Here is a 17,424-nt window from a genome sequence, read left to right on the forward strand (position 1 = left end):
TAGATCCCCTGAGCAAACTCATGATGGAGCCATCAGTTCGAAATAATTAGCCGTTTTGGAGCCACTACCAGTCTAGATTAACTAACATGTGTGGAGATTTTAATGGGCTCTGTAGAGCTGAGCTGTATGATAAAGTAATTTGGGGACATTACATACTCTCTGTAACACCCAAATGACAAGTTATGGTTACTGTTGCAGTCTCAGAAGCAACAAAAAAAACATTTGAAAGAAAAGAGAGAAGCTTTTAAACCATTGGATATCCATTGACTATTCATATCTTAGTCCTTAGCCTTCATTCAGAGTATTTCACTGATGTAGGCTACCACTTATGTGACTGGCTGTGGCTGTGTACAACATATGTCATTCGCATTCTGACTCATTTGCATAGACTGCCCATCAAGAATAATGACATGCACCCAACGCCTATTTCAATGTAAAGCATTCTGTCTATCATGAATTAGGTGAAAATGTATGCCGTCAAGATTTATTAGCAGATAATCTTGTTTTTAACAAAACCATACCAGATAACGTGTTTTTTATTTTATCTTTATTTAACTAGGCAAGTCAATTAAGAACAAATTCCTATTTTCAATGGTGGCCTAGGAACAGTGGGTTAACTGCCTTGTTCAGGAGCAGAACAACAGATGTGTACCATGTCAGCTCGGGGTATTCGATCTTGCAACCTTTCGGTTACTTGTCCAGCGCTCTAACCACTAGGGTACCTGCCGCCCATAAATGGAAGCACGTTGTTTTTAAAGGAGGCATGCATATTTAAAAAATGCATTTATTCTGTTGACATATTTATTTCAATGCATTGAAGGGCCCCTTCCTAAATCCAGTTCTTACATTTAAATGGAGCCAAATATTATCAATGAGGTACTGTACATTCAACATTGACAGCAACTTTCCACCGAATTCACCAGTTGGCTGCCGATAGTTTGGTTTTGAAGCAGACAGTGTTAATGATCTAGACTGAGCTGAATGGAGGCTTGTATTCCCGCTTATTGTTCTCTGCTGAGAAGTGTGTTGCTGCCTCATTTTAAACAGAAAGCGCAGGGACCTGCCAATCATTGTTAAATCTGAGGTTGCTCAGGCAACCTGCAAAGGCTTCCTGGGTCAAAAGGTCATTTTGGCACCTCGGCCTAGTTAAGAAATGGGATCAGGGGTCAAAACCGTCAGCCTTTTACATCCCAGGGTGCTGGGGAGGGGCAGTCCTAATAGCCAAATTGAGTTTGAAGGTCAAGGTCGACCCTATGGCGATGGTAATATATGTTTTTCTTCACAACAGTCCTTTCACCTATTCACACCCATTTGATATTTCAAAGATATACAACTCAACTTACTCAGCCGCAATTTGTTTTTGCTGAGTWTGGGGCGGGGTTTTAGCAGCCAATGGTGATTTGTTTACCAGAGTGTTGTAATTGATTTAGCCGGCAAGCATAGAGGGATATGAATTCAATGAGGTAAAGATAAAACCATATCCATTAGAAGAGTCCAGAGGAACATTGAATAAGTGCCAAGGTCCTTCAGCCAGTATTATGAGGGCCAGTCATTAGTGAGTGTAAATTAAACAGTGTCTCACGCTGGACAAACAATATGTCAATGTTCCTTTTTGTAGGTTGCTGGGGTCGCAGCAATTAACGTGTTGTTGTGTTTGCTCATCAGCACCAAACCGGGAATTAATGATTCTGCAATTTTCTCCGGGTTTACTTGAGATTACTATTTGTTGTTGTTTTTCTGCTGCATAGTGAATGGTGAAACTATGACAATGCCTTTCCGCACTTTCTTTTATTCACATGAACATCTAACCAACAGCTGAATTGAAAGACTCACTTGAAGCAACCGGTTTGAGTTGCTTTGGCAAATCACTTTCTCCTATATGTTGCCTGCAATAAGATAAGACCTACAGTTTCCTACGTAATCTGAGATGCAGGTTTCTGCTGGTCATGCTAAATTTAGTGCCATATAACAGGAAGTTATTAAACACACATGCACAACATATGAGCTACATCATGCTAAACAATGAGAGCATCGATGGGTAATATCAATTTGTGCCTTCATAGAGCGTGAATGGGAATAAAATGGAGGGGAACTCAGTGAAACGTGCATACCTGCAGCCTAATTATGCCATATATCTTGGCAGAACTATATTACCCATACCCATATTAAATGAGGGAGGCTTGTAAAGATCACTCAAAACCAAGGGGATTTTAAGCTCTGACCTGAAATAGCTCAATCCCCGTTGCCAGGAAATATTACTGATGAAAAGAGTTGAGTATTTTCCTGCCCGTGGGGTGTAGTAACATTTATGTGTCTTCATTTCCTGTACCCATTTCTTTATAACAGAAGACCCCTCCCCAATCCCTTTACCCCTTTATCCAAACCTGGGGGCACAAGCGCAGGTTTCGCATACAGCACCACCTACTGGTGCAATGACAACCCCTCTCTCATCAGAGTCCCTCCTAACTACCTCCTCTCAGAAACACAATTCAATTGTTGATTGAGATATCAACCTTCACCTACTTCTTGTTACAAAGACAACCAAGAAGGACGCATACATGTGAGCAGTGTTTTTCCTATAGGACATGTGCCTGTTTTGTTCTTCTCTCCTGTTTCCACTACTGCAGTGTGGAGTGCTGCTCTGCTTCATTACTGTAGCAGCTTATTTCCCTACGGTGTGATGGGAGCATATGTAGCACATGAGTTTTAACGGCCAAGGCACAGCAGGTCTGCAGGTGGGACTATTGAACATCTGGCCCACTCCCTGGGTACATGTTTTCCAACGCTAGCTCGAGGCGCTCTATGTGTTCATGTAAGGGAACACTTATTAAGTGTAAGGGTTTATTCACCATTGTCATCTGTTCATTCAAATACCTCTGAGGCCATTTCAAAGCATGCCATGTTTTAATGGTTGGCAGTAATACTACCAGGTGGTGCTGCGTGAACATGGCAAGAGAAGAATGAACGTGATGACCACACACAGTATATATGTTTTACACAGAGAGAGAAGAGTGTAGGCTATATTATTCCCACCATATGCTGTGATGCAAAACCCAACAACACATCAGAATATTTCACCATGAGCTGACCTCAGAGAGTGTCCCCGAACCAGACACAAAAAAAACTAGGCTGACATTAGATTGAAAGATGGAAAACAGACAATCCCATTGCTTTGTTATGCACAGTTCACAATGGAGCCTTCTGCTTGGTCTGATAGGAGGCACATTGAGAATGTAGATTAAGTTGATGGAATATTTGATGGAGACACCACATCCAACCTGTCCAGTCCTATTTGTATGAAGGCACTCTGGGCTGTGTGAGAGTGTGTCCGTGTCCACACGTGCAGTAAAAAAGGAACAGCATGCCAATCAGGTTCAATAGATAGACTGCCAAAAAAATTGTGAAAAAATAAAGAAAAACGGTCATCCATTGTGAATGTCCGAAACGATAGAGCATAATGGCATAAACCAAGATGGGGATTGCATTTGCATATATATCTGTATTTTCTTTTCTTAATGGGAAATGCAAATGTGCCATTTTGTGGCGAGTGTGCGTTTGGGAGCCCTGGCGTTAGATAAATGTGACTCTAGGGTATCCCTGCGCACCTCGGCAAATTAATCATTGTGACACGTTCACGACCCTTCTAATAAGACAGAGGCCACAGTGCACCCCCTCAACCATCCCAGCCTCACTCCCTCTTTGTCTCTCAGCCTGTCCCAAAGGGGGAGGAGAGTGGGGGGGGGAAGTTGGACCCCTCATTCAGACCCCCTCCCCTGGGACAACGGCAGGCACAAGACTCCTATTAGGACTGAGCACAGGAGCCCCCCAAGAGCAACAAAAGACACCTCCTAATACTCCCTGTTCCAACCCAGTGAGGGCACACACACACACACTCTCTCTCCCCAAGACAGCGATAGGAGTCTTACAATAATAATATAACCCTTACACAGAAAAGAACTGAACCACAGAAATGCATGCAGAACTGCAGGAGGGAGAAAGAGAGAAAGCAGTGAGCTGAAATAAGCCGGACAGCTGGACAGCAGGAAACGACCAGGGGTTTGTGTGCGTGCGTGCGTGCGCATGTGTGTTCTGATAGATTCTGACTGAGAAGGGGTATTATGATCAATTCTGCAAAGCAACTGATTCTGCAAAGAAAAATAGTTTTGGTTTTACCTGCCAAATCCTTTAACACCACAATGTCCATTCATTTCAGCTACATTCTGTCTCCTGACAGAAGCGTGGTGTCCTGAATGACATCTTTTTAATCTCTCCTACATTATACCCTGCATTATGTCCTCATGGCGTCCTCTATGGAGTTAGTAAGATTGGCTGTTGAATGTAACCCATAAACTCCTGCTTGGGAGATTCTCACCTAAGTGAATCACACCAGTAGTGTCACTAATGAAATTAACGCTTTTGAGCCCACAGGCAATCTGCGTCATATACAGCGTCATACTTAGAATTAGAAAGTATTCTGCACCAAAATCCATAATTCATTACATTTTATTCATTTAGCAGACACTCTTATCCAGAGTGACTTACATGAGCAATTAGGGTTAAGTGCCTTGCTCAAGGGCACATCGACAGATTTTTCACCTAGTCAGCTCTGGGAGTTGAACCAGCAAACTTTTCATAACTGACCCAATGCTCTTAACCGCTAGACTACCTGTCATCCTACTGCATGAGATGATATATCAGTTACAGTTCCTTAGTGAGTGCATGAGGTGAGCTAAGTCAGTGTACAACACAAACAGAGAAGGACTGATGACATAGACAAAGCTTTGCTTTAGTGTGTGTCCTTTTATCCTTTTGCTCTCTCCCCATATCCCTCTATCACTCCCTCTGCCCGTCCGTCTCTCCTGCACCCAAATGGGCTGAGGGGTTGCAGAGGCCAGAGGGACCCACAAAAGGCAAGATGTTTTGATGCACTCCCTCCTTGCCCCTGTCTTTGGGTGATGTGAGTTTGGCCTCTCTGTTTGCCTCACTGAGCTATTGAGGCCTCCCTGAAGCACACTCAAAGCCCAAAGCCTCGGCCAAGGATTTTCACTGTGGACAAAGTCAGCGTGACCAGGCCTTGTCAGCCAGAGTGACGTCCCCCCCCCCCTCCTTTGAATCCCTTTTCTGTCCATACTATTCACTCGACAATGTCCATACAATGTGGGAGTATCTGTTATCCCATTCCAAATCTGTCACAGCTCTTTTTTGTCTCCACCAGCACTGTACATTAATAGAATCAAACTTGGCTCCAGGCCTAAAGAACATTTTGACGTTTGGACAATGTGCTGCTTCCATATAATGAACTTCCTGAGTTGATCTCGGCTCTTGGCATACTGAAACTGATGTGCAGGCAGCCATAGGCGATGGATGAATACAGTACCTCAGTGCCACTTAGAAGGGCTCTAATTAACATTTAATTTAGATATTCATCAGCTGTGGCGCCAGCGATCCACTCAATGCGCACCGTTCAAACCTCGAATCCTGGTGGGATCCGTCATTGTGTCCACGCTGTATTTCGTCTGATCAGAGACGCCTTCATTTAGGATTAATGCGCTCCTCCATAAACGTCTCCGCAGCACAGCCCGACTCGCCAGTCAGTAATTTCCCCTCAATGCTCTCCATTTTATATTTTCTCTCCTCCTCTCCTTTCTTCCCTTGTGTCCCTCCTGTACACAGTGCTTAATTACTGGTGGGAAGTAATTATTTCCTTTATTAGTGAGACATAACATCTGTTTCAGGTCTTTTTAAGTGTACCTATAAAAGCCCCTCCGTGATTTTGTCCCTTAAGAATAGGACGAGGCTGCTTGTTGCTCCCTGTGGACCCCCTCCCCAACACTCCTCCATGAATCCCTCCATCACTGCATGCCCACGCACTATGGGGCACATACAGCGCAGCAAGCTGGATGCTAGCTCCCTGAATCCCTTTTAACAGGCACTCAGCAGCATTCCAGCTCACTACACACACACGGCAGGAGGAATTTATGCATTTATTGGTCCATAATTGTGACAATGATCCAGGATCTCATAAAAATGTCCCTTTTTATACTGCTATGCACATCAAACTCTTAATGTATAGTTGATATTGGTGCAATGTACTGTAACATGTTATCTGCTGAGGTAAGGAAGGTGTATTATAAATGTGATTCCTGAATGTATAGTGTGTGTGTGTGTGCGCACGGGACCCATGTTTTAAGTTAAGTCTCCCAGAAAAAGGGTGGGCACTAGTTGGTGTGGTGGGGACATGGGAGCGTGGGAATACGGAATGAAAGGTGGAGGGAGTGAGATTCCTGAAAGTGCTGGTGAAATTTCGCCCCTCGTATTAAGACTTTGGCCCTTTGAAATTTTATTAGCCATATAATTGACAGCGTGTTGTGCTATTTCAACAGGCCTAGAAAGTTTTATTTTCTTCTTAAACAAACCAGTAATGACCAGGCGTCCCAACAAGTCATCACAAGTTTATCTTTCCCTTCTGTGGCTCCGTCAGTGGTATGTCTTTCCCTTCTGTGGCTCCCTCAGTGGATGGGAACAGGTGTCAACATCAAATATAGCCTTCCATGGAATGGATAAAAACCTCACATACTCATCGACTTCCCGCAAACACTGGCCAGTAGGCTGAAGACAGTCCAGCTTCTGCTGGCCTGTTCTTTTAGCACTCTCCCTCTTAATGTTTATGGTTCCTGCACCTTCAGGAAATGACCCTTTTATAGGGTCAACACTATAAAAGACTTGKTTTTTTTTGGTGGGAGTGGTTGGTGTGTGTGTGTGCATGGGGGTGGGGGTAATGCTGTGTAAGCTACTACCAGTTTCTTTTGCTGCCAAAGAAAGAGGCCCGATGAGGTTAATTGGCTCCTCGTCCAATATATCACATAGCTGTGAACTCTGACCCTTTTTGTCAAAAGGGAGACAGTTGTCCAGTGTGTGTGTGTGTTGCATACGTTTACCTGCATGTGCCCACACGTGTGTAGACCAGATTACCTATTTTCTTATGTTTCTCCATTGTTAATACTCACTGAATAAAAGTATAACACACAACAATTTCAAAGATTTTACTGAGTTACAGTTCATATCAATTTATTTTATTTAACTAGGCAAGTCAGTTAAGAACAAATTCTTATTTACTATAGCAGCCTACCCCGGACAATGCTGGGCCAAATGTGCACCACCCTATGGGACTCCCAATCACAGCCTGATGTGATGCAACCTGGATTTGAACCAGGGACTGCAGTGACGCCTATTGTACTGAGATACAGTGTTTTAGACTGCTGCGCTACTCGGGAGCCCATATAAAGAAATCAGTCAATTGAAATAAATTCATTAGATCCTAATCTATGGATTTCACATGACTGGGAATACAGATATGCATCTGCTGGTCACAGATACCTTTAAAAAAAGGTAGGGGCTTGGATCAGAAAACCAGTCAGTATCTGGTGTGACCACCGCCTCATGCAGCGTGACACCTCTCCTTCACATAGAGTTGATCAGGATGCTGATTGTGGCCTGTGGAATGTTGTCCCACTCCTCCTCAATGGCTGTGTGAAGTTGCTGGATATTGGTGGGAACTGGAACACGCTATCATACATGTCGATCCAGAGCATCCCAAACATGTTCCATTATCATGCTGAAACATGAGGAGAAGAAGGTAGATGAATGGCACGACAATGGGCCTCAGGAGCTCGTCACGGTATCTCTGCGCATTCAAATTGCCACCCATAAAATGCAATTGTGTTAGTTGTCCGTAGCTTATGCCTGCACATACCTTAACCCCACCATCACCATGGGGCACTCTGTTCACAATATTGACATCAGCAAACGGCTCGCACATACGATGCCATACAAGCTGTACAGTTGAAACCAGGATTCCACCGTGAAGAGCACACATCTCCAGCATGCCAGTGGCCATCGAAGGTGAGCATTTGCCCACTGAAGTAGGTTAAGACGCCGAACTGGTCAAGACCCAGGTGAGGACGACGAGCACGCAGATGACCTTCCCTGAGACTGTTTATGCAGAAATTCTTYGGTTGTGCAAACCAACAGTTTCAGCAGCTGTCGGGTGGCTGGTCTCAGATGATCCTGCAGGTGAAGAAGCCGAATGTGGAGGTCCTGGGCTGGCATGGTTACACGTGGTCTGCGGTTGTGAGGCTGGTTCGACGTACTGCCAAATTCTCTAAAATGACATTGGAGGTGGCTTATGAAAGAACAATTAGCATGAAATTCTCTGGTAACAGCTCTGGTGGACATTCCTGCAGTCAGCATGCCAATTGCACGCTCCCTCAACTTGAGACATCTGTGGCACTGTGTTGTGTGACAAAATTGCACATTTTAGAGTGGCCTTTTATTGTCCACAGCACAAGGTGCACCTCTGTAATGATCATGCTGTTTAATCAGCTTCTTGATATGCCACACCTGTCAGGTGGATGKATTATCTTGGCAAATGAGAAATGCTCACTAACAGGGATGTAAACAAATTTGTGCAATCTTTTGTTTCAGCTCATGAAACCAACACTTTACATGTTGCGTTTATATTTTTGTTCAGTGTACAAAAATAGAAAGAACTTAACATTACTAATACAGCAACTGAAAATGCAAGTGTCAAATGAGAGAGAGAGAGAGATAGCGAGAGAAGTTCTGCACTCTGCTGGATCCCCTGTCAATAAGCTCTGATGAAACTTGTGTCATGGCACTGAGGATGACTGATAGAGCAATAACTCCATTCAAATAACTCCATTCAAATAACTCCATTCAAATGTTTGATGCACAGATGCTAATGAAAAGAATGAAGAGGATTGTTCGTCATATCCATACATACTCTCTACATGCGCACACACACACGCTCTTTTCATAACAGACTGACCAGGTGAATCCAGGTGAAAGCTATGATCCCTTATTGATGTCACCTGTTAAATCCACTTCAGTCAGTGTAGATGAATGGGAGGAGACAGGTTAAATTAGGATTTTTAAGCCATGAGAAATGGGTTGTGTACACCGAGTGTACAAAACATTAGGAACACCTTCCTAATATTGAGTTGCACCTCCTTTTGCCCTCAGAAGAGCCTCAATTCGTCGGGGCATGGACTCTACAAGGTGTCGAAAGCGTTCCACAGGGATGCTGCCCCATGTTGACTTCAATGCTTCCCACAATTGGCTGAATGTCCTTTGGGTGGTGGACCATTCTTGATACACACAGGAAAGTATTGAGCGTGAAAAACCCAGAAGTATTGCAGTTCTTGACACCTGACACCTGCGCCTGGCACCTACTACCATACCCCGTTCAAAGGCACTTAATAAATAAACTTTGATTTGATTGTTCTCGAGTCAACGGAGAGAACCTGTTTAAAACTCAAACTGTTTGCTCTGTGGTTGTGAACCCTGCTTAAGAGTAGCGCTAGAATCACAACTTAAACAGATGTTAGACTTAAGTGTTCAAATTGCAATAAGATGGGCCAATTACTGAAACAATTCAGAGACGGGGACTGACAAATTATCAACAAACGTTTTCCAAATGTACACAGTTGTAGAGAGACAGAGAGAGATCTGGTCTCGATGCTATGGACAGGTAACAAATGAGGGCCTATTGGGGTCCAACCTTACCCCTCCTTGGCCCAGGCAGACCATGCACCAACACACACACAGCCTGTTTTTACAGGACTCAGCTCAAGTACAAAATCAGACAGCTTTCTGTGTATCAAACCAACAAACATATACAGTTTCAAATCCTTTGCACTGTGATTCGCAATGTTGTGATACAAATGTACCACATAGGACCAATGCAGTTTCTATGTGTGCAGCTTCGCTCCACGTACATGGGTAGTACACTGCATCGATATTCTTTTCAACACACGGTATGGGGAGGGAATGCTACAGTACGTTACAGTGCCGCACTGGGATATAAATAGCTTTTCCATGAAATTTCATAGTGTAATTAGCGACCAGAAAGCATGGACCCTCTCAACCCCCACTGCGGCACCCACGTACCTTGAGCGAATACTAAGAAGCAACTCTGGCACCGGTCCAGTTCAGCATGTACTGTGTGAACCTGCACGGCCCATTAAAGGCAGTGTGCACGCCCATGTGAGGGTGATTGGGTTCGAGGTGCGCAGAGAATAGCGTTTGAAGTCCTCCCTGGCTTTATCTCAGACGGAAAAGGGGCTTTTCATCTTGTGGGATTGCTGAAGCGCCACAGGCAAGAGAGATACAGTCCTTCTCCTCTCAATGTGAACACCAGAGGAGAGTGATGATGGAGGGAGTTCAGAGGGAGAGGTAAAGAGATGAGGAATAAATAGAGAAGAGAGCCAAGTGAGAAATGAGAAAGGATAAAATGTAGAGTGGGAGGAAGAGGAGAAAACAGAGGAGAAAAAAAGAGAGGGAAAGATGCTAATGTAGCCCCATGGCATCCTGCTAACTGTGCAGAGCAGAGTAGCACAGTACATGTTTCTTGCACCAGTGTCAGAGAGTGCACTCCCATTCATTCAAAACAAAGCAGCAGCTCCCACGCCTGACATTTTAATAGAGATATCTTATGGACCTATCAATAACCACGGCCCACAACTGTCTAATAAACAAGCCATTGAGAAACAGAAACATGGGGTTTCCATCCATCCCGCTCAAAGCCCATTCCCCAGCAAAACAAAAGCCTCTGCTAAATGCCCAGTCCCATCATATCATATGTCTCCTCTAACGGAAAGGAGCAGCTGTGTCATGTCATGTCCGGCCCGAGGAAGAGTGCAGAGACAGGTTCAACACGTCCATACACAAAAAGAGAACAACCCTGGATAGAACATACTGGAAGGGAGGCACCACAGCTTTCTAACCCTCAAACACAAGATACAATGTTACGCAGGTTCGGTCATGAGAAGAGGGGGAAAAAACCTTGCCGGTTTGTCTCACTAACAACATACATGCAGAGTGATGGGGAAAACAGCTATGTTGTCAACTGGTTGAGACAGCTGGACATACTAATCCCGGAGGAGAGCCTACATTGACCATTCCACGTCACATTGTTGACCTCAAAAACCTGAGCCATGACAATCACATCAAATAATTACATAAGTCATATCATTATATTGATAAATGCTTCTATCCTACAACTTTATGATGCTCTGCATGAGGCTCAGTTTATGTAAATGGTAATGCATAGAATTTGATAAAGGCTTCAAAATGTGCTACCTTTCTACAATTGTGCATGTTTCCTCCACATCTCCATTCTCTAACATAGACTATAGGCACTATTTATTTAAAAAAAACATTGCCGTTGATCATAGGAATCATTTTCCACAATGGTGAGCTGCCTGCCAGCATGCAACAGCCGTCAAGATCTCATGCCTGGCAAGAACATCATGCATCCCTCAGAGGACCAAACCAAAGGCTGAACTTGCTTAGAGGGTTGTCAATAGCAACTGACACTGAGATATTCATTACCATGGGCCACAGTTGTTTTGGTAGCAGATATTCAAGAATAGGTCATTCATCACAAAGTAGGCATATGTGCATAACGAGGATCATTCATGAACGATCAGCTACCATCACAAGGAGTTTTGATGAGTAAAATTGGCGATTAATTGGAGGGGACAGTCTATTAACCCTAACGGATAAGGGCGATTAAAAGTAATTGCTTGACGTTTAAACCGCTGYTTATTTGAAGAACGAACATTGACAATAATAGCCAACTGAAAAATCATCTCACATGCGTTTGGCGCTCACCAAGCAGCAGTTACACTGGTGAAGTTCATTATGCCGCGAAAAGAAAGGGCACGACGTGGGCTGTATGACAATTGACGGAGGTTAGTTAAGGCAACACAAACATATCTTTGGCTGCGTCTACACAGGCAGCCCAATTCTGATATTTTTTCCACTAATTGGTATTTTGACCAATCACATTAGATCGTTTCACATCAGCTCTTGTTCAGAGCTGATCTGATTGGTAAAAAGGCCAATTAGTGAAAAAAAAATTCGAATTGGGCTGCCTGTGTAAACGCATCCTTTGTTCCCTCTTGGAAAAAAACGGATTATTTGCACGGCTTTTCGTCCGCCTTGTGCGGAATACATTACGTGTGTAAATGTTGTTGAACCCCAGCAATTCGCAGCGAAAAGGTCACACACTCCCCTCGACCCCAACTGTTTCTCTGGCTTTGTGTTCTCACAGGGAAAAAACGAGCTGTGCCTATAAACCTCGCATTTAAAAAGGCAAGTGCGGTCTAGGGGGATAGCTGCATGCGGGAAACAATGGCAGCTTTTTTGGACACACTTTTTCTCACTGCGATGAACAGCAGGGAATCCGATAGAGCCCTCATATAAAGGACCGATAGAGAACAGCTGCTGTGGCTCTATAATTTTAGGGAATGTTGTTAGGATTTGTTCAGTAGGCTATAGGCCTACCTTCCTGTCCACATTGAACGTGATATGTTATACTTATTTGATAGGGCATATTAGGCCTTAACGGTCCCTCTGCTATGTAAACCATATAGGCCTATTAGGATTGCCTATACTTTGGCCAGACAAATGCAGGATATGTAAAATAAGGGATCATGTGCATAGGCTCGGTGCAATGCATCTGCCTACCAAATGTTACATTATCATTATTGATTTATGCACTCCAAACGGTTAATGAAAGTCAAATCACAAAACATGACTGAAATTTCAAATAGAAGTCACCGAATTGTCAGAAAACCTAAACGACGATTTTAAAATAGTTATTTATATGAACATGATGCAGAGTTACTTAAAAGTATACCACAAGAAGTATGGCCCTGAAATAATACGAAAAGTAAGAACATATGCTATCATTTGGGGTAGGCTATACTTCCTCGGTCTATGTTCATAGGCACACAGTAGGCTAAAGCCGCGGTGTACGAGCTGTCAGTGCAGGCTATCACAGCTGTAGCCTAGAAGTCCATCCTCCAACAAATCACCCTCTTCATGCACATAGGCCTAGATAGAATGAGCAAGAGTTGCATTCATGCATCATATGAATAATAATAATAATAATGGCTTGACTTACTCAAAGTGAATTACTCTGGTTCTGTCATATAGTGACGAGGATCTTTATTGACTTGAGTGATATATCAAATTCACACTTAATCCATTGGGATATTTTGACAGCCGTAACAAACAGCTGACAGTGCATCATTTGTCCTATTTAAACGGTTCTGTGGGTGGATTGTCACATTTTACTTGAGTAAAAAGATGGTCATAAAATCATCAGCAGTATGTTCAGAAGTCCAAAGTGCCGATGTTGTTACCAGGATATCCTCTGTCCAAGCATGTCAATAATAATAACAATCACCACACATTTGACAGCGACTTGCTGCTCACTCTCAGTATTGGTTTACAAACTAATTAATCATTTTCAGCAGCTATCGGGCAAAGTTGCATTACTCACGCTCCGAGGCCATAGTGATGACGGACTCTGTAGTGGCGTGATATTCGTCCTCCTCCATAAACTCATCCTGGGAGGACGCGTCTCCCTGGAAGTCGTGATGGTCCAGAAGCTGCTGGAGCGGGGGCGCCTTGGGGAGCAGCTGGTTCACCACCTCCCGACTAATGTTAGGAGCCTGCTTGAGCCGCAGCTTGCTCAGGATCTGAGATTTGATGGTCTCCAGCCTCAGGACTTTACTTTGCTCTCTCCAAACGCATGCTGAACATTCGTGAGCGCCTGCCTCCTCATCAAGGAGCGACAGCCCGGCGTCCGTGGGCATCTCGCTCGTTGGTGGCAGAAAAAGGTTAGGTTCGTCACTCCCAGACAGTCCCAGACAAACATAAACCATCAAACACAGAAAAAAGTTATACCTCGGCATGATGATGACTGGTGAGGCTATAGAACTTTCTGACGCGATATCCCCTCCTCTGAAATGTTGCTTGTCTTAACCTGTGTTTCCTTACCTTGCAAAGGTACCAATGATATGCAACTACTCAAATAGTCGCCTCTTAAAAYGGTTGTATTGTAGAACAGCAGTAAACGTGGGAAGGTGCGTCCGTTCTAGTGGGTTTTCTCAGTATTTTACTTTAGCCTATCTATCGATTTTAAGCATAAGCCGTTTTTATGCTATGGTTGTTGTTTTGGTTGCCATATCTGATAACAATTAAGTCCATAGGTGCGAATGTTAAGATGTGTCATTGAAAAGTGTGCAAGTACGTCCTAAAAGGGCTCTTTATATATCTCTGCTCCTCCGTGTCGTAATCCATCTCCATTGGCTGAGATTGCAACAAAAGGCTTTTAGGTCTGTCACCAAGTCAAGAGAGAGAGGGAGCAAGAGGGAGGGAACAAGGGAGAATGCAGAATGCAGAATGGACTGGAGGGTAATTTGTCCAGTTTGCATTTTATTACTGTATTCAGACAAGGTTTCGAACCTGCAAGAGGCCATTTCAAGTCATTACATATCATTAGTGATTTGGAGCTTACATTTATTTTTTATTTTTATGGTGTTGTTGATAAGCAGTGGAAATGTCCATTCACTGCTTATCAACAACACCATCAAAATAAAAATGAATTATCCTCCTCTTTCTCTTCTCTCACTTCTAATATGCCCCTATTTTATATCATGCGTAAAAGGAGTCAGATGTATGCATAAAAGGATCAATGGAATCTGTCCTGCACCCATAGAATTGTGAAACTTTCAAAATTGACTGATGAGTGACAGGTTGTCCTAAATGACATTCGCAGGGGTGGACATTTCGGGCAAATGCCAGATGGGCTGGTCCATGTTTAACCCAGTTGTGCCTATCTAACTAGGGTATTTTGCACAAAATTATCATTATCTGGCAAAAAATGGGGTCCTCAAGAAGAAAAAAAATTCCGGTGTGGGGGCCTGGGCCAGTGTGGGCTGGTGTGTTAGAAATGCCAGGGCCAATTTCTGGTCCCAGTCCGCCCCTGGGCATTGGGGTCCCGTCTTTGGAATTTAAGATGCATTAATTTGACAATAGTGACACTCATTTTGTGTTAGAATCCCTGAAGACTTTTAACGCAATGATTTTCACATCCAGATGTACAAATGTAGCAGCAACAACATGCAAGGCAATGCATAATTTATWATTTAGACTGTCAAACATATAGGCACTTATGATAAACAGTGGAATATTTCAACAAAAGAAAACAATGGAGCAAATGCATCCCATGACATTTTCAATTGCACCTACAAATGTGACATTATGGGAGTAATGACATTAAGGGAGTATGCCCTTAGTTCTTTTTTTTATTGAGATAACTAGAAATATCTGTGGTTTTAACAAAATGGTCAAGTAATGTGGGTCTGGCAATTAGTGATCTATCAATGACTTTTGTTGTAGCCTAAAAATTATGATTTGCTGTCAAGCCTTACCATATTTATCCAATAAGACAATCTATGATTACTTGAACCATTATGTGCATGGTCAGTGCATTAGGAACAACTGTTAGATTTAAATACAGTATCTCAATTTGAGTGACAAATGCCTGTTGTCAATGTTTTGGTCTTTCTAAAGAATATTCCAAACTAGCAATGGCGCTAATCAACCAAACCACATCAATCAATAAGTCAACCAACCAATCAATCAATCTATATACTTTATGCATCATTCTTTTTAAATGAATCCCTTTTATTATTTGTTAAAGTCCTAATTTTCTCAATAAACATTAAAGTTACATTGTTACTCAATCCTGGAATACACAATTGATAATTATCACTTTAGTGAGGGCTCTATGTGAAGCCACACAATTGAACGTCTACAGTAGGCTAACTTCAATTCACTTGTAAATTAAGTTCATTACCTCTGCCTGCCATAAAGAACTCCCAGCTATTACATGCTAAATTCTCTGAATCAATGTAATGACTCTTAATTAAGTTTGTGATTATCTCTGGCTAATTCCTAATGGTAAGTATTGCACCACTTATGGTAATGACTTGTTCATCAGTTGAGTAGTCAACCATGTAGTGTAGTGCAGAACTAGCTTACTACTGTCACCTACTGGTTGAATATACAGTTGCAGTTGAAGGTTCAGTTGAACAAGGTATATTCGCAACTTAGTAAGATTCCATATGCAAACGTATCCTTGGTAGAGCATATTCACCATAAGTCTTCTGTAGAATTTTGGATTTCTGACACTTTAAAGAATTCTACACAATAGGTAGAATTCTACTTGATATGTAATGGTGCCTAGTGGCACTTGTTTTAATGAATCCTAAATTAACCAACAAGTAATTGATAGATTAATACTGTAATTTTACCATGTAAATTCTTATTAAATACATGGCCATTTCAATATCATGACATAAAATGCTATCCAATTATTTTCCTCAAAACGGTCTCTGGAATTGTCAACGTATTAATTGGTTTGCATGCGAAAGTAGTAAAGGAGTCTGTGGGCCACTGTATTTCAGACTTCCACAAAAATTGGCACAGGTGAACTACACTGAGTGTACAAAAGATAAAGAACGCCTGCTCTTTCCATGACATAGACTGGCACCTACTACCATACCTTGTTCAAAGGCACTTAAATATTTTGTCTTGCCCATTTACCCTCTGAATGGCACACATACACAATCCATGTCTCAATTGTCTCGAGGCTTGAATCCACTTCAATCAGTGTAGATAAAAGGGAGGAGATAGGTTAAAGAAGGATTTTTAAGCATAAAGACAATTGAGACAATTGTGCCAGGCGCACCAGTTTGTGTCAAGAACTGCAATGCTGCTGGGTTTGCTCAACAGTTTCCTGTGTGTATCAAGAATGGTCCACCACCCAGACAACTTGACACAACTGTGGGAAGCATTGGAGTCAACATGGGCCAGCATCCCTGTGGAACACTTTCGACACCTTGTAGAGTCCATTCTCTGGCAAATTGAGGCTGTTCTGAGGGCAAAAGGGGGGGGGGGGGCAACTCAATATTAGGAAGGTGTTCCTAATGTTTGATATACTCAGTGTATAGTGGTGATTGAAAGTATCCACCTGCTCATTTAATAGCCTACATGATCAAACTAGTAACTATACCAGTGCTGCTCAAGCAGATACTGCTGCTGCGCAATTCCATGGTAACCGAATGATGCAGAGACTCAGATTTCTCACTTTAAAATGTCAAACAAAAACCAATGACTGCAAAGTTAAACCATACAACTCTATGAAGAAGGACTACTTTTAACAATTTCCACAGAAAATGTTACAAAAACACATTTACTTAAAGAACAGTGCAGAGTTAAAGTTTGGTATGGGCATTTCCATCAAAAAGGATCCATGAGCAAGTTCATAGGAGTATATCAAATTTGGTGTCAAATGAAAGCGAACAGTATATTTTTGGGAAATGAAGGCATAGATACATGTTTCAACCATTTTCCATCTTAAAAAGTAAGCGTAACTAAAGGCTTTGATTTCTGGATAAACAGATGGAAAAGGGGTCTTAGAAAACATCTACCAGAAAAACTCTTAAAAGGTATCAGAAATGCATCAAAACACAATAATGTTGA

At 42.6% G+C, this 17,424-nt stretch overlaps 1 protein-coding gene across 2 annotated transcripts in view; it reads right to left on the reverse strand.

The window, feature by feature from the left end:
• Positions 1-14,133, reverse strand: part of LOC111970209 (growth/differentiation factor 11-like) — a 40,588-nt gene extending 26,455 nt beyond the window's left edge. For both annotated transcript variants that reach the window (XM_023996797.2, XM_023996796.2), the window contains exon 1: positions 13,373-14,133. In XM_023996797.2, the coding sequence (XP_023852565.1) occupies positions 13,373-13,787 (415 nt within the window). In that variant the 5' untranslated portion in view covers positions 13,788-14,133. The remainder of the gene's footprint in view (positions 1-13,372) is intronic.
• Positions 14,134-17,424: the final 3,291 nt, after the last annotated feature.

The sequence above is a fragment of the Salvelinus sp. IW2-2015 genome, linkage group LG11 (genome assembly GCF_002910315.2).
Source record: "Salvelinus sp. IW2-2015 linkage group LG11, ASM291031v2, whole genome shotgun sequence".
Lineage (NCBI taxonomy): Eukaryota > Metazoa > Chordata > Actinopteri > Salmoniformes > Salmonidae > Salvelinus > Salvelinus sp. IW2-2015.